This window comes from Rhinatrema bivittatum, chromosome 2 (genome assembly GCF_901001135.1).
Source record: "Rhinatrema bivittatum chromosome 2, aRhiBiv1.1, whole genome shotgun sequence".
Classification (NCBI taxonomy): Eukaryota; Metazoa; Chordata; class Amphibia; order Gymnophiona; family Rhinatrematidae; genus Rhinatrema; species Rhinatrema bivittatum.
Genome location: NC_042616.1, coordinates 358,086,936 through 358,111,102, shown reverse-complemented (window position 1 = coordinate 358,111,102; position 24,167 = coordinate 358,086,936). Strand labels below are relative to the sequence as shown.

The 24,167-nt window shown below is 44.4% G+C and overlaps 1 protein-coding gene across 1 annotated transcript in view; it reads left to right on the top strand.

The window, feature by feature from the left end:
- Nucleotides 1-24,167, top strand: part of TERT (telomerase reverse transcriptase) — a 273,000-nt gene that overhangs the window by 54,991 nt on the left and 193,842 nt on the right. The window contains exon 6 of the mRNA XM_029589929.1: nt 16,040-16,201. Within this exon, the coding sequence (XP_029445789.1) occupies nt 16,040-16,201 (162 nt within the window). The remainder of the gene's footprint in view (nt 1-16,039; nt 16,202-24,167) is intronic.

Genomic DNA, 24,167 nt, shown 5'->3' with positions numbered 1-24,167 from the left:
TTTTTGTGGACTTCACTAATATAAGAGAAAAAACATTAAAAAAAATAAAAATTGTTAAATCAAAAAATAAAAAATGAAGATGAATGATTGAGAAGACCTGTTGGTTTTGCCTTACAGCCACGTCTGGCTTGCTGACATCTTCATTTAGGCTTTGTTGTTTTGGTGGTTGGGTTTATGTAGTTTCCCTTTGGTTTGGTAACTGAAATCTCCCATTACTGCACTACCAATTTGGTTAGCTTCCCTAATTTCTCTTAGCATTTCATCATCTGTCCCATCATTTTGGCCAGTGGTATACTCCTATTGCTATACTCTTCCGCAACACAAATTGGATTTCTACCCATGCAGATTCGATTGTGCATTTAGTCTTTTTCAGAATCCTTATCCTGTTGGTCTCTATGCCCTCCCGGACATAAAGTGTCCATTCCCCCCCCCCCCCCCCCCCCCCCCACCACCACCACCACCACCACCACCACTAAGTTGCTTCTCTCTATCCTTGCAATATAATTTATACCCTGATATGGCAGTATCCCATTGTTTATCTTCCTTCCACCATATGTCTGAGATGCCAATTAAGTCTCTTTCATCATTCACTGCTATACACTCTAACTCTCTCATCTTACTTCTTAGACTTTTGGCATTGACATACAGACATTTCAAAGTATGTTTTTTGTTTGTTTTGACAGCCAGCAAACCAAATATTTACTAGCCTCACTGAGCAAACATATTGTTCCTCTTTCTCTTGAGGGAGAAATCAGCTAAACTCAAAGCCTTCTGTAAAGTAGAATACATATATTCAAACAAGAAAAGTTGGTGAAAAGCTACATGGGAGCTAAGTATAGTATTTTGTATGCTGTCTTGCCAAGAGGTTCAAGGTCCTGGGATCACGATCTGGGGGTGCCAAGAACTGGTCCTTAGATTTCTTGGCCCCTTTAGCATGGATTCAACATCCACAGACTAGTGTGGCAACTGGGTCTTACTGGATCCAGGTGTCTCTTAGATATGGTATTTCATGCCCCCCTTCTCAGAAACTGGAAGTACAGTTAGTCGAGTTTCTCCACATACACATCTTTAATTCTTTACGGAATTGGTGGATAAGCACTGTCTCTAGCTCCTTCAGGTCATCTGGATATTTCAGAAGACCAAACACATGTGCTGTGGGTTCTCCTCTTCCTGCAATTTAAATGGGGCAGCCGTAGCCATCTCCTGGACAAAAGCTCGATAGAAGATATCCTCTAATGCAGGGTTTCCCAAACCTGTCCTGGGGACCCCATAGTCAGTTGAGTATCCATGGTATGCAAATGTATCTCATGCATATTCATTGTGTATATCCTGAAAACCCGACTGACTATGGGGTCTCCAGGACAGGTTTGGGAAGCCCTGCTCTAAAGACTTAATCCCGACATGTGCAGAAAGAAATGTTGAAAATCCTCTTGTTCAGAGACAAAATCCTCAAACTTGTAGGCATCGGAGTTCCAAGGCAGCACTGTCTCAGCAGTCTCAAATCTGTAGGAATGCTTGAGACTACCATCACCATAGAGCTAAAGAAGAAGCTTCCCCTCCAGTGCTCAATGACTTGCACTCTGTGCAGATAGCAGCGGTGAAACACCCTGGATGCCAGTGCCAACTCGCCTACTGCTAAGATATAGGTCTCAAGAATTGGCTCCATAGTACTACTCAATGCCAACATCTACTCAGCTTGAGTGCCAAGAGATGACCTTGATGATCCTCCAGTCCAGCACCTGTGTTGCGCCCGTCAGTCGCAGACGGCTGCGACCTCTCATGCTCACCTCTTTTTTTTTTTTCCCCTGCACCATCAATCATGGGAAGAATGGCGGCCTGCGCCAACCAACACCAACCTCCCTGGCGTCCCCGGGACGGCTTGGGTGCTGACGATCTCCAACTTCCGGAATCACCTAGGCGCGTGCGCAGGGCCTCCTTTTGTATACGTCATGGCGGGAACCTCGGGGGCGTCCCCTCCCGATGACGTCAAACGCCCTCCCGATGACGTCAATCCGCTGGTGTACTTAAGCTGACCGGCCCGCTGCTAAGACGAGTTAGCAAGGAGTTCTCTCATTGTTAAATCAGCTCCATGTTTGGATCTCCTATTCCAGTATCTCCTCGTGGCATTGGGATGCTCTGGGTAACCGCTCCATGGGGGCCCTTCTGCGTCTTGGCTATCCGCTCCTCGGATGGCCTTCCTGCCTTGGACTTCACCTGACCCGCTCCTACGGTCTCTCTCCTAGAACTTCTGGTGTGAGTACCTTCTTCAGTTTCCTACGATACCTACATTGCTGAAGCCTTCACAGTATACCCCGTGCCTCGGGCCACTACTGTTCTTCAGCATCATCGCTTCTACATATCCTGAGCTACAGGGTATTGGTGCAGTTACTCAAGATCCTCTGCTTGGTTCCTGTATCTCAGACCTCATCTACCTCGACACCTATAGTACAGACATCCTCAGCATACCCCGTGCTGTGGGCCACTACCGGATCTGCACATCTGAGGTATCATCAGCCTGCAGGAACCTCCTGGAGTACCCCATGCTGCGGGCCACTACTGGACCACCTTATCTGCAGTACCACCTTGGGTATATCTTATTGCTCAAGAATTGTGTTTGTTGTATTTCCCACTCCGCGGGTTATTCCTTATCTTTTCTCTGTAATAGTGTCTCTCACAGCTGTGTCCTATGTCACTGAGACCATGCCTACCGATGGTGAGGCTCACAGGGCTCCTCCCTGTGGGCGGAGACATCTCTCACCTTGGCCCGGGGTTCACAATTTACTACAAAATCATAATAGATTGCTAACTTCATGGACCCGGCTCAGGTCGCAGCCCTTCAAGCCATCCTTGGCCTGGCCCAATGTCTTGCCGAACAACAAAGGACATTAGAGACTCTGGCTAACGCCTTTAATCAGCTAAACTCTTGGCTGAACTCTACAGGTACACCTGATAAGGTTATTTCCTCTCCACAGATGATGCCTGTACATCCCTCCGTGCCCTTGCCAGCACCTACACGCTTTACAGGAGACCCCCTGTTATGTAGGGGCTTTCGTAATCAGTGCTTATGCACTTTTCACTTTAACCTACTTCTAAGACGTAGTCTCCAAAACTACGTATATACTGTCTCTTCTAGATGAAAAAGCCCTGGCCTGGGCTTCACCTCTCTGGGAACGTAATGACCCTATACTCAAGGACTTGACGGGATTCCTCACGCTCTTTCGTTCTGTTTTCGATGACCCTGCCTGCAAGACTGTCGCTGGATCTGCTCTCCTGCATTTACAACAAGGTACCAAACCTTTGACTGATTATGTTATTGAGTTTAAAACCTTGTCCTCGGAACTACATTGGGACCTGGGTTGCCTGCGGGCTATTTTCCTAGAAGTTCTTAACTCTCACATCAAAGATGAATTAGCAGCACGTGAACTCCCCGATACCTTGGATTCTCTCATTGACCTTGCGGGACGAATTGATCGACTGTGAGAGCGTTCACAAGTGATAAAGAGTCCAAAGAAGACATCATCTGGAGTTCCTCTCTTCCTAGGCCAGTTATTCAGACGGCTCCTGCACCCAATATCAAGAAGAACAAAATGCAGCTAGCCCACAGCCACCTGACGTCAAAGGAGAGGCGTTATCGAAAGAGACTTGGCCTCTGCATGTACTGCAGACAACCTGGCCACGCGGTGCCATCCTGTCCTATTTGTCCAGGAAACTTGCAGATCTAGGATCCGCCGGAGGGCTCTTCCTAGGTCTAATATCTCCATCTCCTCCACTGACACTTCCGGTCTCCATTATTTCGGATGCCATCGAATTCCACATACTAGCCCTCGTTGACTCCGCGGCCAGTGGGAATTTTATACTACGTCAACTCGTAGAGCACCTACGAATCCCTACAGTTCGGACACCCACTCCACTACTACTGTCTTCTATACACGGCGAGCCTTTGCCTGGTGAGGTCTTCTATACTACTCAACCTCTTCGTCTCCGCACAGGGTCTCTCAACTCAGAGACCATTACATTTCTAGTCCTGGATAAAGCTATACATCCGATGGTACTCGGATTACCATGGCTGCAAATTAATTCGCCCCAATTTGATTGGAGTACTCTTGAACTGCCTCAATGGGGAGAAGCCTGCCATGGAAGATGCTTAGAGGCAGTGACTCCCATGCCACCTTCCTTCCGGGTTTACCTCTCCAGTACCAGTCGTATCAGGATGTGTTTTCTAAACAAGCGGCAGATACTTTACCACCTCACTGATCATTTGACTGCGCCATCAACTTAGTACCAGGTTCCGAAACTCCTAGAGCAGTGGTTCTCAACCTTTCTAATGCCGTGACCCCGAAATACAGTTCCTCATGTTGCGGTGACCCCTTGCCCCGCCCTTGCCCCGCCCTCGCAGGGCGAGGGCGGGGTGAGGGTGGGGCTTTGGTCATATGGGGGCGGGGTTATGGATGGGGTTGGATTTTAGTGCATACTTATTTATTATGCCATTTATAAACAGAACCACCATTCCTCATAAAACAATAAAATTAAGAAACATAAAGCATCAGTTATAATAGTAAAACCATACTAATAAAAGAATATTTTAAAATTACTGATAAATAGAATTTCTATTAATTAAAATCATATACATTTTTATAATTTCCCACACACCAATAATATTTCAAAACAGCACATATATCAAATAACACACAATAATTAAAACTAATAAGGATTTTAAAAAGCCCCTGCTGTCCATACATGGGAGCTCTTGATTTCCAGTCACCCTGATATTGTCGAGGATTAGGAGGTTATCCTCTCTCTCTCACACATACACTCACATGTCCATTCTCTCTCACACATACACTGTCACATACTTACACATTCATGCTTTTATACCCACCATAACCTCTCACTCTCACAGACACTGATACACTCTCAGGGTGTAAGACACTCTCCCCCCCCCCCCCCCCCCACTCACACACACTCTTACTACTCCCCTGGATTTTCTCATACACACTCATGCTCTCACTCTTACTGGCTCCCTCACAACCTCAGAGCCTCTCAGATAAAAGTCTATGCAGCAGAAATATGCTGAATGTTGAGAATTGTGTTATGCAGACTAATCTGGAAAATGCACTAATTTCTACATGAGTCATAATGAATCAGTCCTCAGCTGCAGCCTTCAATTGATTATCCTGCTCCCTTTAATAATGTTTGCCAAATACAGTTCATGTGTAACAGCAATCCTAATTCTCCACCAGATCAAGCTGATTTCACATCCCACTTCATACTTTGTCACCTCCAGCTGAGTCAAACAATTAATCTAATTACTGCCACTGCTGCCACGTGGCTATTGGGGAGGCGCTGATTGCTGCTATTGGCACCAGTGTTGCCAACCTTGCTTATTTACCGCGAGATTGGGCTTCTTTTTGTAGTCATTCGCGGTTTTTTTTTTCCGATTCGCGGGTTGCTTTTAATTGGGCTATTTTTTCTGCCAGTCGTGTTTTTTTGGGCTTGTTGGGCGGGACTTGTGCTCTGAATCATGTTACAGTGATTGGCTGCTGCGATGAAGCCTGTCCATAGCAGGCGCACCCTATCCCTATATTGCAGCAGTAAGCCAATCAGAGCAGGAGCTGCAAGCCTTGTTGATGCACACGTCAGGAGCACATTTTGTGGGCAGACCTAGCCAGCACTGCACAGCATCTCACGTGGGCGGAACGGGAAGAGCAGCACGGCATTGGAGCGCAACAGCAAAGGAATCCAGAGTGTGCAGCTACAGCCAGGTAGCAGGAGGGGAGAGGAATTAGGATGTAGGGAGGGGGAATGAGTGTGTGGTGACCAGAGATGTGCTGGGAGGAGGGAATCAGCATGTGGGGGGCCAGAGATGTGCTCGGAGGGGTTACGGAGGGGGGGAATGAGAGTGTGGTGACCAGAGATGTGCTGGGAGGAGGGAATCAGCGTGTGGGGGGGCCAGAGATGTGCTCGGAGGGGTTAGAGAGGTGGGAATGTGTGTGAGGGGCCAGAGATGTGCTTGGAGGGGGCTGAGGAGAGAGGAATGAGTATGTGGGGGCCAGAGATGTGCTAGGAGGGTTAGGGAGGGGGGAATCAGTGTGTGTGGAGCCATAGATGTGCTCGGAGGGGTTACAGAGGGGGGGGAATGAGAGTGTGGGGGACCAGAGATGTGCTAGGAGGGGTTAGGGAGGGGGGGAAAGAGTGTGGGGGCCAGAGATTTGCTTGTAGGGGGGTGGGGAGGGGGGTATGAGTATGTGAGGGCATTAACTGCTATAAAAAAATAAAATGTTTTTTTTTTTACATCTGCTTCCCTTTCTAATTTTTTGCCATTTCCTTTAATATTGCCTTTTTTTCTATTTCTTTTCTCTCCACCTGTCTTCTTCCCTCAAACACACAGTCAGGTTCTCATTCTCACATGCATTTTATCTCTCACACACACATACACAGGCTCTCACTGGCACAGGCTGTCTGAGTCTCACACACAGGCTCTCTCACACCCCCACATGCTGCCTTGCTCAAGCACAGGATCTCACTCTTACATGCTGTCTCTTTCACACACACAGAGGCTCTCACATGCTGTCTCTGCAAACACACACAGTCTCTCAACTCATCTCATACTCGCCACACACCTCTCTCTTACCTCTGGGCCTCTTCTTTACGGGTTGCCACAGGATGGGCTCTGCAGCGGCCCTAGTCTTCCCGCCCGCTGCTCCTCTTCTGCACGCAGCTGAAGCGCCTCCTCCTTCCTGCCCGTGCGGCTCCGGCAAGTGTTGCCAGGTTTTTCATGAACGAACAAAGCACTTTATCCAAAAAAACAAGCCCAAACACATGGATTGAAACATTTTATTTTTTTTATAGCAGTTAATGCCCTCACATACTCATACCCCCTCTCCCCAGCCCCCTCCAAGCAAATCTCTGGCCCCCCACACTCTCATTCCCCCCCCTCCCAGCACATCTCTGGCCCCCCACACTCTCATTCCCCCCCCCCCCCCAGCACATCTCTGGCCCCACACACTCTCATCCCCCCCCCCTCCCAGCACATCTCTGGCCCCACACACTCTCATTCCCCCACCTCCCTAACCCTCTCCGAGCACATTTCTGGCCCCCCACACACTCATTCCCCCCAGTACATCCCCAGCCCCCACACACTCATTCCCCCCAGTACATCCCCGGCCCCCACACACTCATTACCCTCTCCCAAATATACTAACTCCTTCCCTCCTGATACCTGGCTGTAGCTGCACACTCTGGATTCCTTTGCTGTTTTTCTCCAACGCTGTGCTGCTGGTCTTCCCGTTCCGCCCACGTGCGATGCTGTGCTGGCTGGGTCTGCCCACAAAATGTGCTCCTGACGTATGCATCAACAAGGCTTGCAGCTCCTGCTGCTGATTGGCTTACTGCTGCAATATAGGGATATGGTGCGCCTGCTATGGACAGCTTCATCGCAGCAGCAGCAGCCATCACTGTAACAGAGCACAAGTCCCGCCCAACTTGTGCTCTGTTACAGTCCGCCCTGATTCAGAGCACAAGTCCCGCCCAACAAGCCCAAAAAAAACGCGACTGGCAGAAAAAATAGCCCGCGGACCGGCAAAAAACCCCAACGGCCCGGTACCGGTGGTTGGGGACCCTGCTTTAGGCGACCCCTGTGTTGTGGTCGTTCGACCCCCGCCGGGGTCGCGACCCCCAGGTTGAGAACCGCTGTCCTAGAGGAAGGGTATACCCACTTTCTCTATCTGAGACAAAGGCTATGTCTACCTACATCCAGGAGAACTTGTTAAAGTGCTTCATTCGGTCTTCAAAGTCTCCGGCCGGTACCGGATTCTTTTGTGGGTAAGAAGGATGGATCCCTTCGCCCATGTATAGACTATCACGGCTTGAATGAGATCACCTTGAAGGACCACTACCCACTGCCGTTGATCTCCGAACTTTTTGATTGGCTCCAGGGAGCCAAAATATTCACAAAGCTGGACCTCAGAGGAGCATATAATCTGGTTCGTATACACCGGGGCAATGAATGGAAAACAGCATTCAATACCTGTGACGGCCATTTTGAATACTTGGTCATGCCCTTTGGCCTTTGCAACGCCCCGGCCGTGTTCCAAAACATGATGAATGAAATCTTCAGAGACATGTTGTATGACTGCATACTGGTGTATTTGGACGACATTACTGGTCTTTGCTCAGGACCTCCAGACTCACCAGTTGGACATCTCCAATGTTCTACAGAGACTCAGAGATAAGCATCTGTACGCCAAATTAGAGAAATGCTCTTTCCATCAGGAGTCTGTTCCCTTTTTGGGATACGTAGTGTCCAGCCAGGGGTTCCAGATGGATCCGCAAAAGACCAAGAGCATTCAGGATGGGCCCCAACCTACTGGTCTAAAAGCTCTACACAGCTTCTTCGGATTCACCAACTACTATAGATCATGCATTCATCACTACTCCGCCTTGACCCGCCCTCTTACTGCCATGATGCGCAAGGGAGCAAATCCCTCTCAGTGGTCCTCTGAAGCTGTAACCGCCTTCCAGGAACTCAAAAAGGCATTTTTTCAGGAGCCATGTCTATGCCACCCTGATCCTCGACTACCTTTCGTAGTTGAGGTAGATGCCTCAGACGTCTGAGTTGGTGCTGTCCTCATCCAGCATAGCGACATCCATGCTCTTTTTTTTCTCTCGGTGCTTCTCCCCTGCCGAGCAAAACTACGGGATAGTAGACAAAGAGCTACTTGCAATCAAATAGGCGTTTGAGGAGTGGCGCCCATGGCTCGAGGGTGCTCAACACCAGATTTACTGATCATAAAAACCTCTAATATTTACATCATACCCAACGCTTGAACCACAGACAAGCCCGCTGGTCATTATTTTTCAACAGATTTGACTTCCTTTTGAGGTATCATCCAACAGACAAGAACACCCGCGTGGATGCTTTTTCCCGCTCATTTACGCCAGAAGATACCCCGGACATTCCGCATCATATCATTGACCCTACTAGGGTGCTCCTTTCAACTACACACACTGTCTCAACTGGAAAAACTGTGGTACCCCGGGCACTCAGGAAGAAGATCCTCAGATGGGCCCACAATTCACTCCTTGCAGGTCATCCTGATCAATCCAGATCTCTGTCCACCTTGGAAAGATACTACTGGTGGCCCTCCATGAAAGACGACGTACGGACGTACGTGGAATATTGTCCTACCTCCGCAAGACAGAAATCACCCACTGGTCGTCCCTGGGGACTTCTCCAACCTTTGCCCGCTCCTAGTGAACCGTGGACACACATATCCACGGACTTTAATGTTGACCTACCAGTGTCTAGTGGAAACACCGTTTTTCCAAAATGTTGACCGTTTTTCCAAAATGGCTCATTTTGTAGCATTACCCGGATTACCCTCTGCACCTGAATTGGCGAAACTTTTCATCCGTCATATCTTCTGTTTACATGGCATGCCTAAGCACATCCTCTCTGAGGAGTACAATTCACAGCCAAATTCTGGAGATCTCTCTGTAAAAAGTTCGATATATCTCTAGATCTTACTTCTGGTTACCATCAGAAAGCCAACAGACAGACCGAAAAGATGAACTGCACATTAAAGTATTTTCTCCAGGCCTACGTCAATTCCAGACAAAGCGACTGGTCCGAATTGCTCCCATGGGCAGAGTTCCCTCTGAACTCCCATTAGTCAGCATCCACAGGATCGTCACCCTTTCAACTTGTCTATGGGCGCCAGCCCTTACCTCCATTACTGATGCCTGTATCAGTCTCCTCTCGGCCGCCCAAGCTTTAGCACAGGAGCTGCATCAGCTGTGGGAACACACTAAAGCTGGACAACAAGCGAAGATGTTTTATGATGCCCGTCACCGAGCTGCTCCACAGCTACAGCCCGTGGACAAGTTATGGCTTAGTACCCGCTTCATTTGTCTCAAACTGCCTTCAGATCGATTTGCACCACGGTGCATAGGGCCTTTCCCTATACTCGTCGCCTGGGACCAGTCTCATACAGCTTGCAGATACCATCATCTTTAAAGATATACAATGCCTTCCACATCTCTCTTCTAAAATCGCTCATCCTTTCAGAGTTTTCCAAGAAGACACCTGAGCCACAACCTCTCTCCGCTGAAGAGGACATTACCTAACAGGTAGATGACATCCTTGATGTGCGGAAACATGGAAGACGCTGGGAGTACCTTATATTCTGGGAAGGATTCGGACCAGAAGAAAATAGCTGGGAGCCCGCAAGTAACTTCCTTGACAAGGAGCTGATCAGACAATTCCATCTGGCTCACCCCAAGAAGCCAAAACCCCCGGGGAGGGGCCCTAAGAAGGGGGGTACTGTTGCGCCCGTCGGTTGCAGACGGCTGCGACCTCTCATGCTCACCTCTTTTTTTGTTTTTTCCCTGCACCGTCAATCATGGGAAGAATGATGGCCTCCACCAACTAACGCCGACCTCCCTACTGTCCCCGGGACGGCATGGGCAGTGCTGACCGCCATCTTACTTCTGGAATCACCTAGGCGCGCGCGCGCAGGGCCTCCTTTTTTGTATACGTCATGGCGGGAACCTCGGGGGCGTCCCCTCTCGAGACGTCAACCCGCTGGTATACTTAAGCTGACCGGCCCGCTGCTAAGACGAGTTAGCAAGGAGTTCTCTTGTTGTTAAATCTGCTCACGTTGGATCCTCCTATTCCAGTATCTCCTTGTGCCATTGGGACGCTCTGGGTAACAGCTCCATGGGGGCCCTTCTGCATCTTGGCTAGCCACTCGGAGGTCCTTTCTGCCTTGGACTTCACTTGACCCGCTCCTCTGGTCTCTCTCCTGGAACTTCCTGGTGTGAGTACCTTTTGTAGTTTCCTATGATACCTACATTGCTGAAGCCTTCACGGTGTACCTCGGGCCACTATCGTTCTTCAGGCATCATCGCTTCTTACATATCCTGAGCTACAGGGTATTGCTGCAGCTACTCAAGATCCTCTGCTTGGTTCCTGTATCTCAGACCTCATCTACCTCGACACCTACAGTACAGTCATCCTCTGCATACCCCGCGCTGCGGGCCACTACCGGATCTGCACATCTAGGTATCATCACCAGTCTGCAGGACCCTTCTGGTTGTAGCCCGCGCTGCGGGCCACTACGGACCTCCTCATCTGCAGTACCCACCTGGGTATATCTTATTGCTCAGAACTGTGTTTATTGCATTTCCTCTCCTCGGGTTATGCCTTATCTTTTCTCTCTAACAAAGTCTCTCACAGCTGTGTCCTACGTCACTGAGACCACGCCTACTGATGGTGAGGCTCACAGGGCTCCTCCCTGTGGGTGGAGACATCTCTCACCTCTGTCCCGGTTCACAATTTACTACAAAACCATAACCTGCTTATGCAAATACAGATGAAACAGGAGATGAGACATCATCCTGATGAGCAGGATGAGAACTCATAGTTATGGCACAAACCTTTAGAAAACACATAGCTTCAACACCAAAGCAAATGTGAGCTCACCTCTTTTTTTCCCACTTTGGAGTAGGAATGGCAGCTACTTCTATCACCATGCTCCAGCCTTGCGCACAGATGGGGAATGGTATTTTAGCTCCAATGTCTTCGCATGATCCTTGGCAATGAGACCCTTTGAGACCTGCCTTGACATGAAGGAAGAAGGATAGCTCTCTACTTCCTTGACTTTCGGTTTTGATTTAACATAATCTTGCTACTCAGTGCCAATAAGCAGCTTCCTGGTCCTTTGTGCCAATACCTTCAGTGACTGACGACTTAACCTCTGACTTCCCAATTTAATGAAAGATGTCAGTCAGTTTGTCTTCTAAACCTGATAGTCTTAAAAAGCATCTTGAAACAGATGTTGTAACTTGAAACATCATTGTCTTTACCCCAGACACCTTATGCAATCCCTCTGGTAGTTCCATTATGGACATCTTCCGATTGTATGTGGGGGTACTCCTTGAATCTGCTGACCTGGCTTGTGTGTCACTATGAGGAAAAATTGTCAATGCAAAGAAATAGGAGGGTGCCAATATTCAAAACCATTAAGCCAGTAAATCACAAATTATTCATCTAAAAGCCTAGTTTTAAATATACCTAGTACTCATGCAGGCTACCTTTTAAGTAGATAACCCATTATCCAGCTAAAAGTATGACAAATAAGTAGTGTACTGGGTTTAAAAAAGGTTTGGATAAGTTCCTTGAGCAGTAGTCCATAAACTGCTATTAATCAGTAAGGATTAGTAGCTTGGGATCTATTCATTTGTTTGGGGTACTTGTGACTTGGTTGGTGCTGTTGAACACAGAATACTGGGCTTGATGGACCCTTGCTCTGACCCAGTATGACATATCTTATGTTCTTAAAAGGTGGGAAAGAAGAGATAAGTGTTGCTAGTTGGAGATTTTAATCTGCCAGATGTAGATTGGAGTATCCCTTCTGCGAAATCTTCGTGGATGCTTTTCCAGGGGCTCCTATTCAAACAATGGTAATGGAACCCACTAGGGAGGGTATGATACTTGACCTGGTGCTCTCAAAGTCTCAAATTTTCGAATAGGTGGCCCACTTGAGCACCAGTTGCTCAATTGACGGTATGGTTTAATATCGCAAACAGGATACAGAGAAGACCCACAAAGACCCAAACTGTGAATTTCATCAATTAACAAAATAGGAATGTTGCTAGAGGACAGACTGGGAGAAAATGGGTAAGGTGGAACAACATGTTAGAAAAGTAAGAGGAAAAAGAAACCGATCTGGTTCTCAAAGGAAGTGGCTAAAAAAATAAAAGCAAAAAGAACAGTGTTCAAGAAGTATAAAAGATCCCAAAGAGAGGAACACATGGAAGAATACCTGGTGAAACTGAGGGAGATGAAAAAAGATATCAGAAAGCAAAAGGTCAAGCGGAAGAAAGGCTTGCCAAAGAGGTTAAGCCAGGTGACAAAACATTTTTCAGATATATCAAAGAAAGAAAGAAGGAAGGTCCAAACTGGTTTAGTGAAATTGAGAGATGACAAGGGAATATGTGGAGAGAGAGATGAAGAAATGGCAGAAATATTAAACAAATATTTCAGTTTGGTGTTCACTAAGGAAGTCCCTGCAGGAAAGATTTGCTGGTAGACTAGATCAAAGATGGGATGGGGTAAACGAAACCTAATTTACAGAACAGAATGTATGGGAAGAGCTAGGCATACTGACAGTGGACAAGGCCATGGGCCAGATGAGGTCCATCCCAGGTTACTGAAGGAGCTCAGATGTGCTGGTGGGTTCGATGAAGGATCTGTTAAATAGATCCCAGGAAACTGGAATGCTGCCATGGGATTGGAGAATAGCGGTGGTGTTCTTGCTTCATATGAGTGGTAGCAGAGAGGAGGCTAGAAACTGCAGATTGGTTAGACTCGCATCAGTGGTGGGAAAATTAATGGAGATGCTGCTGAAAGATAGGTTAGTGAATTATCTACAGTCTGGTGGGTTGATGGACCCGAGGCAGCATGGATTCACCAGGGGAAGGTCCTGTCAGGACAAATCCTGATTTTTTGATTAGTGACTAGAGAATTGGATTGAGGAACAGCACTCTATGTGATCTATTATGAAAGTATCAGACCTGCAGGATGTCCTCCTGCCGTGGTGGGGGGGGGGGGGGGGTTTTCAGAGAACAGGCTTATATACAGCTGTTCAAGCTTTCTTCTCTGCTGGCCTTCTTAGTAGAAATTGCAAGGGGCCCTGTACTCTGGCCAGATCTGCTGGCCCTGGCAGTTCCAATTAGCAAAGGGAAGCCAACAGAAGAGGAAGAAGCAGCACTAGGAAAGCTTGCTCAGAGACTTCTGCTGTTCCAGGAAATGGGAGCAAAAGAGAGAGCTGAATGGGATGTGGGAAGATGATGCCAGGGGGTTGGGGAGAGGGATAGATAGATGATAGAGAAGGAAGTTGATGGCAGTGATGGAGGGAAAGGCTACTGCTACTGCTACTACTGCTACTACTACTGCTACTACTACTACTACTACTACTACTACTACTACAACACCACATTTCTATAGCGCTACACGACATACATAGTGCTAGACAAACATTCAGGACAAGAGACTTGGTTAAAAGAAAAGAAAGTTAATCAAGACTAAAAGACAATCGGGCATAAGAAAAAGAAGAAAAGGTGATTATGCTATGAGGGTGGAGGCTGTGGGAAGATGATGATGCAAGGGGATGGGACGGAGAAGTGGAGGGAGAGATGATGTGGGTGGGGAAGAGGGAGGGAGAGGTAAAGTGATGGAGTGATATGGGGGAGGAAAGTGGTGATGCTGGGGGGTGAGGAGAAAAAGGTGGAGGGAGAGGGAAAGTGATGGGGGTTGAAAGAAAGGGAGGCTGGAGGATGATGTCATGGGAGAGGCAAGAGAAGGTATTTATGATGTTTGGTCTCTGCATTTATTTCAGAAAGGGACTCAGGGCTGAGAATATATTTCCGTAATCAGACTCACTGTTTTCCACGGCCAGAAAACCTGGATATTCCCAGATATTACAAGAAATACTCAGGAGCCAAGAAGAAAGTTCCGAGCGATGAAAAGTGAAGTAATATCTAGGGGGGCTAAATTTAATCTCCGTTTACAGAGTAAATGTCTGCTAATTTATCAAAATACTAAATACATATTTACAGATCCTATTCAACTCCGTACATATCTGTACTCATATTCCTAAAAAAAATATTCCATGGGGGGCACGGCTTTTGAAATGGTAAAAGTATGGGATAAATATTATACTGCAATTATGTATTAACATGTGGTTTAATTTTTCCTGTTATGACTGCTCCTGTACATTTTGTTCTCCTCAATTTTTCTTATAATATTAGATATGCTTTGTCTAAATTCAGATTTATCTCTCATTCACTATCCCCCCTTGGACAATCTCTCCTGTTTCAAGCTACAGATGCCTCCTTTTATGATGAACTCAGATATCTCTGTTCATCTATTCAGTGTACCTACCCTGTGTATATCTTGTTCTGTTCATACTCTTATTTATGCCATTTCTCATTATTGTTAAATTTAAATTTCAAATATCTTTCAATGTAACAAGTTGTTTTGAATGTAAACCGCAGTGAAGGCAACTCTGCTATACCTCGGTATATAAAAAATGCTAAATAAATAAATAAATAAAATAAATTATCTTTATTGTATCTAATTTTTCACTGAACAATTATGTTCTGTTTCAAATGTGAAAATTCAATAAAAATAAAATAAAAATATATTTTTTTAATAATTACAGAACAGTCCAAATAGTATCTAAGGTAATAGTTTGAGGTCTGACTAAAGAGGATTACAAATTACACGTACCTCTGGATCTCCTTTTCCTTCTTCCATGGGGTTACCATTACTGTTGTTCACCACGGGGCCCGTGGAACTTTGCTGAGTAAGGCTCTCCGAAGGAATTGATATTTCACCGTTCCTTCTCGGGGCAGCGGATCTTGCAAAGGCAGTTTGTTCCTCCACCCACTTAGTGATGATATCATCCGAAATATTAGAGATTTTAAATGGTGGTTTTGGGGCCAACGGTGCTCCTGGGCTGAGGGATGTCTCTTAAACCTGAAAGCTCGGCGTCTGCTTTCTGCGGCTCCTCCCACCGGTACTGCCTATATGGGTCCTATGAACAGCGTCTCAATCCAGGGTTGTCTAGTATCCAAGATCGGTGTTGAGGTAGTAGAATCGCTCACCTTTGCCTTTCGTTTAGTATGTGGCATTCTTAGATCCAAGAAATTCAATTTTAAGGAAATAAGGCAAAGCTCAGGAAATCTCACTGAGCGAGAGCGTTTCGTTTGCTCTATACGGTGGCCATCTTGGTCTCTCTTCTGCACAGTGGCATACCAATTATTAAAATTCTAATAGAAATAACATAAAATTTTCATGTTCTCTGTGGACTAAAGACACGATAGCAGCAGATAGTTAAAAACTTGGAGATTTTGATCAGTCATATTTAAGGTAATCTATATATACTGTAGCTGATATTTGTAAAAATTTGTGTGTGCAAGTACTTCTGCTTTGATGATATATTAAACACTTCATGCCAGTATTTCTCTCTTGCAGACAGATGTTGCTGGAGCATATGATACTATTCCCCTTGATAAACTTGAAGATGTGGTTTCAAATATCATTGCGCCAAAGGAAGAAAATAGATATTGCATTCGTCGTTATGCTACAGTCTGGAGAGATTCAAATGGACACATACGGAAATCATATAAAAGACATGTAAGATACTTTATCTTGTATTGCGTCCTAGATATGTACTTGCTGGTTATATAAGAAACACTGATCATGACGACTGGCCTAATAGCAGTATTAGAATTGACCCCACAAAGTTACTATGTCGTAGAGGAGTATTCTTCACTTCTTTTCTTGTGGAGAAGAGAGAACTAATGAAAATTGTTTGTAGGAGAGTTTTGAGATATTTGCCATGCACTTATCCTACCTGCTACCCAGAACTTCAGTCTGGTTCATAAGTTGGTCCCATTGTGGAGGGTAATGTTAAGTCTAATTTGCTATTGTAAGCAAGAGTTCTCACACACATTAAAACATTTTAACATGTACATTAATGTTTGCATTATTTATCATGGACTTATCAGGATTAGTTTGCTAGGAAAGAGTCTTGAGCACATATGTGCTAAGTATTTGTTTGTGTATTGAAACAAGCAAATAGACATACAAATAAGGCAATAGAAACCCATACAAGTATTTTCCATTTATTTATTTTATTTTATTTAAGGTTTTTATATACCAGCATTCATGAAGCGATCACATCATGCTGGTTTACAAATAAACAGGGGTGCAATAAATACATCAAAACAGAAATAACGTGTTGAAGAAAGCAATTAATTTAATCACTGAAATGCATTAAAAAGCAATGCAACACCATTTTTTTTGATTCACTGAGAGAGGTTGTATTAATTGCTTTTTTCTATTGCTATAACATGCCAGAGCCGGGATGAATCTTTTTTTCTTTTTTTTTTCTTAAAATGAAAGAATTGTGGTTCCTGCAGAAGGTGGCATGCTTCAGAGAAGCAAGGAGGGGATGAGAAAGTGGGAGGAGCAAATGAGAAGCTGGAGAATAGGACTGTAACACCAGCAACCAAGAGAGCATGTAGGCAACCCTGACTTGTATTTGTAGGCACCAGGCTACCCTGGTATGCATAGAGAGATAAGTAATCTGGAGGTATTGATTGAACTTAGTTGCTATAATATAATTTTACATGGAACTTGTGGATGACCTTGATCCTCTGACCACCAGGTCTCATGCCATATCTAGGCTTGTGAAGTTCTTGAACTTTATTATATTTTGTAGCTGCTGGATCTTTTCAAACCACATTGGTTGTAGTTGGAAGGCCACGTGCAGCTTTTCCAGATGTTTATCAGGTACTACAAACCATAAAAAGTGAATTAGAAATTATATCATCTTTTTTAATAGGGGGACCTTAGAAGTGATTTTCATGTCATTCTTGGAAAAAAGCAAGATATCAAATGTTTGTAATGCAGAGTAAATCCCAGTTCAGTGTTCCTGAGTTGTTATACTCTGTTAAATAAGTCACTGCCCCTAAACCTACACACTAGTGGGTTAGTTTGTTTGCATAACATGTTCTAGCTGATTAGCATTAGTATTTTATCTCATATGTTAAGACTACATTCTTAAAAGCCACAATTTCTTCTAAGTTGAGCCCAGAAGGCAGAAGTGAAACTGTGTTGCCCTTTAACATACTGGTTAACCTTTTAGCATACTTTTTAGCATTTCAACAGCTTTGGCTATTTCCACATGACTGATTAGTGCTTCTCATTGTGCTGTAATTATCTATTTTTAAAATTCTGTGTCTGTTTTACAAGGTTTTGTCCAGAAGTAAACTAGACTATTTAGTGAATCTCACTACCATATATGCCTACAAGATGTGTTAGATAATCATAAATAACTTTTGCAAATTCCTTCACTCTGCAAAATCAATTGGAGGAGTCTAGAGAAGGAACATTCCAATATCAAGCACCTCAAATTTGGAAAACTCTGCCCTTGGATGCACAATTAAATATTAATTTCTTAAAATTCAGAAAATTAATTGAAGCCTGGATGTTACAAAAGTTTTCCATCAATATCATTTTTAAGCCTTCTGGGCTTACAGTTTTGGTCATTGATTTATGCTCTTTTTGTTTTTGGCTGTGCTGAAAGTTCTGTTTGCTTAATTGTTTTTATTTTTTGTTTTTAATTTCATTAAACTTTAAACATTTTTTATTGTAATTTTATTGTAATTTGTATATAATTTATTTTTATTGTAAACCAGTTTTAAATTGTACTAAAAATCGATATATTATAGATAACCATTACCTTTCTGTTTCTTTACTGCCACCATAAAATCCCTCAAAACACCCTTAGTGCTGTTGATGCAAATTGTGTTGGTTTGCTTACACGATGCATCTGGCTCTCTGCATGGTGCACCCAACACATGGTGTACTGATGCACTCAATACATAATGCATTAAAGTCCTTGCTGCATGGGGCCCTATCAATGCTTCTTGATTCATGCGGTGCAGCCTCATGTGCCCCATTGTTGCATAGTGCAACAACACATAGCTCTGTACTCCTGCAAGATTAACAGTCCCAATGCAACCAACACATGCATTGATGAAGCATCCATGCTCCACTCATACTTCACAGTTCAAAGGGGCCCCCCTCGAAAGACTTGAAGCAGTATTCTTCCAGAGCTTTCAGGCATTCTAGGACATCAAAGCACAAGGCTCCTATGGTATTGCAATCGATGCATCGAGCTCCAGACTGGACTTATAATGCTGCATTACGCACTCAGCTTTGTTTGTTGTCATAGGTCAGATGCAAAAGGGGATTTGTTTCCTCTGCTCCCTCCAATCACAAGAGCCTCCATTCCTTCAAGATTAATGGAGGAGATCTGATATGTTCCATAGTATCATTCACCTCTAGTAGACATCCTGTTGAAGAAATGGTCAGAGGACATGCCAGACACTTGACCAGACTCCATATTTGGTGATAAGTTTCTTTACCTCTTTGACTAAGGATACAGATGGAATTATCCAGCCTCTCCTCTACAGCATTCCTGCAGTAATGCCTCAGACCGGAGTCCCAGAACCCTTGCTACAAGGTTCTTGATCATCTTAGTCAATAGCAGCAGAGTCAAGTTGATCAGAGGGCATTTCCCGTTAGGAAGAAACACTCCCCATCCCATTTCGCCACCCTCATCATTGGGGTCCTAGATTAGTGAGCCCACACTGTTTGGAAGAAGGTTCTACAGGGATACTTTCTGACCTGCTTCCAGATCCTCCTTATACATCACCCTGGAAGACCTTACCTATTCAAAGTTTGTGGAAGTAATGGGAACAACACTTGGTATCAATGTGCGCAAAGATAAAGACCCCCAGTCGGAAGTCTGCTCAAAATATTGGACACCCCTTCAGAACCAGTGGCTTTTTCAGTTCATATTATTCTAAATTTGTTGCAAATAAGATTGTGAGAAACTCCTATTTCTGCTATTCCTGCAGCCAGGAAGCTACATCTAATTAGAGTTCAGAAGTCACCATGCTCTTGAGTTGTCTAGCTGCCTCATCAATTTTTTATCATTGAGGCCTCACTGAAAAAAGTGAAACAGATTAATGGAGGAGATCTGGTATGTTGAATTTGCCTCCAGGCAAATACCATAGACTACCAGACAGTTTTGGAAAGAGATTTTCAGAGGTCTATGCTTACCATTCTTATCTCTACACACCAGTTCTATATGGTAAAGTATCTGCATGACTGTATTCAAGAACTGAAACCTTTTCTTGAATCTGCAGGCAGCGGTTATTATCTCCAACTGCTGTTGAATGAGGAAGAGTGCATAATGCATCTTTTCTGTTCTGTCTGTGAGTCATTTGATTCCGTCTCATGTTTCTCTTTAGCCTCCATTGGCATGCAGTGGAGGCTAAAGAGTACATCTCAGATGCTACTAGCTTAGAGCTAGAAGCATCTGAGATGTCCACAAAACGTTGGCGGATTTTCCTTGTCTCAGAGGCAATCTTTTTGGCAAAAAACCTCAGAGAAACGGTCGCTCAAATAAAACAAGACATAGCAGTTCGATCCCTTTCACTATTTCCTGAGCAGACCTCCACATCAAATTGCTCCTATTCATACAAAAGGCTGTACTTTCAGAGATGCCCGTTTCGTTCTTTTCAACAGTACAATCTACTGTCTCTTCTGGCTCAGCGACAGCAACCACTTCCATTCGGACTTCTTCAGCAGGAATGCAGTCAGCCAAATGCGACACAATAGACCCCCACCTAAACTTTGGCCCAGTTTTTGATCACTCCAAACAACCATCAGCCCTCCAATCCAGTAGGGGGCAAAATACAGGCCGCTTTTAATTTATGGCATAATGATCATGCAGTCTGGATATCATTTGCATTGCTCCCAGCTACCATCTTTCTGTATACTCGACTCTCAGTCCAGATCTGACTTGCTCAATACAGCTTCATGTGGAAGTACAATCATTCCTCCAACAGGACGATAGAGCCAATGTGGACACAGATTCTACTTACGATATTTCCAAATCCCCAAGAAATCAGGAGGATTGAGGTCTGGTCTAGATTTCAAACAGCTGAACAAACACCCACTCCAAGAGAAATTCAAAGTGAACTCTTTGGCACAGTTCTCCCCTATATCCAGAAGGGACAATGGATGTGTGCGCTCAATCTGAAAGATGCGTATGCTCATGTTTGATATTTTTTCTTTATGAGTTGCAACTTATTACATATACCCATCTACCCTTCCCCACTGATGCTACCTTTGCTTCAAAGAGCACTCTTCCCATTTGCAGTTCAAAGTGCTTCCATTTGGACTATTGGCAGCCCTGAGACTCTCCAACATGTGGTAGCAGAACACTTGCATTGTCAAGTGATTGAGGTTTTCCTGTACCTGGACGATTGGCTAATCACAGCAAAAATTATCACCAATAAGGATACTTTATTTATACATCCCCTGAGATCAGCTAATAAGGGTGTTTTAGTTGCCCCAATGTGCACCAGGATCATTTAGACGGTTAGGGATCTCTTGATTTCTAGAGTTGGCCCTATATTATGGAATTCCATGCCAGAGTAGCTTTGAGTTATAACTGACACAAAGGCTTTAAAAAAAGAGTTTAAAAACTTAGTTAATTAAGCAGACTTCAAATATGAACACCATGATTTACATCTTCTATTTATGGCTGAACATTGACCTAATGAACTATTTTGGTTGTTTGTGTGGAGCAGTATTTTGTGTTTACGTTGTCTGTTTTAAATACTATGCATGTTTTATATTTGTAAATTGCCAGGGTCGTTGGAGTGGCAGTTGATAAACTAATTTAAATAAATGCTTATATCCATACCCAAGATCGTACATCTACAAGATTTGGTCTTTCTGGAGAAGTCAAATTTAGTGTCAGCTAAATTCATTGGATCATGGATAGACTTCCTTCTGGAAGAAAGCACATCTGTCTTTAGAGTGAGCGAGCACCATGAAATTGCTCATTCACAAATTGCAGACTTCTTGGCACTTGTCAGCTAGAGCCATTCTCTTTGCTTTGGATCATATGGCAGCGGCCATCCATGTGGTCCCACTAATCCGCATTCATATCCATTACCTGCATGGGGTCTCGCTCACCAAATCACTTAACTCACTCAAGCCTTGTCAACTATAGTACAGAATTCCGGAGACATGAAGTGTGAATTGCGCTGGTGGTTAAACCCCCATGTGCTTGAAGATGAAGTTCCACCTCACATTCTCAGTCATCAAATAACCCTAGCGACTGGTGCATCCATGAAGGGATGGGGCACCCACACAGGATTCCATCCAATCCAGGTTACTTGTTTCCTCAAGAAAAAAACACTTTCAGATCATGTACTTGGAAGTAAGAGTGATCAGATATGCTCTGATATGCATTTTCTTCAGGGGATGAAAATCTTGGTTCAAACTAACACCAAGTTGTTGTGTTTTATGTCAACAAACAGGCAGAGAGTCATGAACCCTCTGCGAGGAAGTGTTAAAGATTTGACAGTAGGCAGTCAGGTATTGAGCTATCCTGCAAGCCATCTATCTTCCAGAAATCTCCAACACATTAACAGATTGCCTCAGCAGAATGGTTTGTCTGCATGCGTGATCTCTGCAACAATCAGCCAACAAACTATTCGACTTCAGTCAGTTGACCTATTCACATCAAAACAGAAAGCTAGACTGAGTTTGTTAGGTAGAACTGAGCAAATCTGACTAGCTCAGGACAATTTCCAGTTCAATTGGGAGCAGGCCTCATGTATGCTTTTCCACCAATTCCACTAGTTGTCAGAATAGTATAAAATCAGCTGCAAGACTACGCTTACTTGATCCGTGTAGCCCACACAGATATGGTTTGCATATCCCATACAACTTTTTAGTAGACTCTGCCTTGCTAACTCAAAACGAAGGAATGCTGTATCATCCGAAACTTCCATCTCTCAACCTGATGGTTTGGATGTTGAATGCTCAGTAATTTCCCTCCTGTTGTTGCTAAGAAGCATTGAAGATGTGGTTTCAGCTAGGAAGTCCTCAACTAGAAAAAAAACCTATGCCTTCAAGAACGATTTTCCTATTGGTGGGCATCAGACTTGTGGAGCCTGTGACATGTGTTCATTAGCCCTTACAGGAGAAGAATGGCAAGCTCCTCATTCTGGGGTAGTTATACGCCGAGAGAAACTAACTACATGTGACTCAATGGGAGTTATCTATGTGATACAATGTCCTTGCAAGCTAGTGTATGTGGGCCGTACAAAGTGGAAGATCCGTACTAGGCTCATAGAACACAGAAGTTGCATTAAGACAGTGAAAATGGCAGCCCCTCTTGTCCAGCATTGCAATAATGTACATAATCAGTTTACAGATTGCGTTGGTCTATCTTAGAACAGGTGCTCCAGAATCCATGAGGAGGAGATATACAAGTAGCACTGAATCGTCGTGAACACTACTGGATCTTTTCCCTGAACACTGTGGACCCTTATGGGCTTAATGAGAGAATTAACTGGTATTCTCTCATCTGATCGTGTACATCTAGTCAGTGTTGACTTTTCCATTTGCGACTCTATAATCAGTGCCTGTTGCGTGGATATGGAAATTTGGATGTTTTTGATTTAAATATATGATTCTTCCTTTTTCGTCAAGAAGGGACCTGATGGAAAACTTTAATCATGGCTACCCACTAGTCTATAGTGGATTTAGGACGTAATGGAGGACTTCCTGTTTTGACATGCGCAACTTCTTTCTATTTTGTAACAGCGTTACCATTGAAATGAGGACCTGATGGAAGACTGTATTTTTTCGCCGGTTTTTTCTACATGGAGAACTCTCTACTTTCAATTGATCCTACGTGGTGCCCTATGTTTTGGTTATTTTGTTTATTGACTAGTGAGGTGACTTTTCAATTTTCAGTTGTGGCGAAACATTTATTTAGCAGCGTGAGCTGTGGGAGGACGTGATAGAGACCTTCCTCTGAGCTCTCCCGGAAGGGGAGGTAACAAGTTGGTGTTTCCGGAAGAGGTGGATAAAAGGAGTCCGGGCGTTCGCCATTGTTAAATTGAGGCGGGTGAAATTTTAGCCCGCATTTGAAAAGAAATTGCACAGATGGAATCGCCGCATTGATGGTATTGAGCTAAGAAGGATCGTCGAATTGGTTTCCGCGATTTCCCCTGAAGCAGGACTCCGGTCCGAAACATGGCTATGTCGGGACTTTTGGGACCTTTTCACTGTGGATAAGTATTCATCATTGGTTGTGCGATATTAGTTGAGAGTTCCTATAATTTTCGTGTAGACATTTTAAGATAACTTGAAAAATTAAGCAAACAAAAGGAACGCAGGATTTATTAAAAGTAATTCAGACCCCTATGACAAACGAGATGGTACAATATATGCCTACTCGTGAATAGAGGGTCTTACATAAGTATTTTGGCGACAGTGTGCTGTATATAAAAAAGAGACCAGTACATTATTTCGTTGGGATTGTTTACATTGTGGTGTATTGGAATACATAGTTTGTGTGTGTGGGTATTTGTGTGATTGATATCGTTTTCTGTAGATAGCCATGCTAAATACCTGCCCGCCTCCCTGAAGTCAAGTGCCTGGCTAGGATTAGCTCTGATACCTGCTGAGGAGGTTCACAAAGGCAGTACCTGCG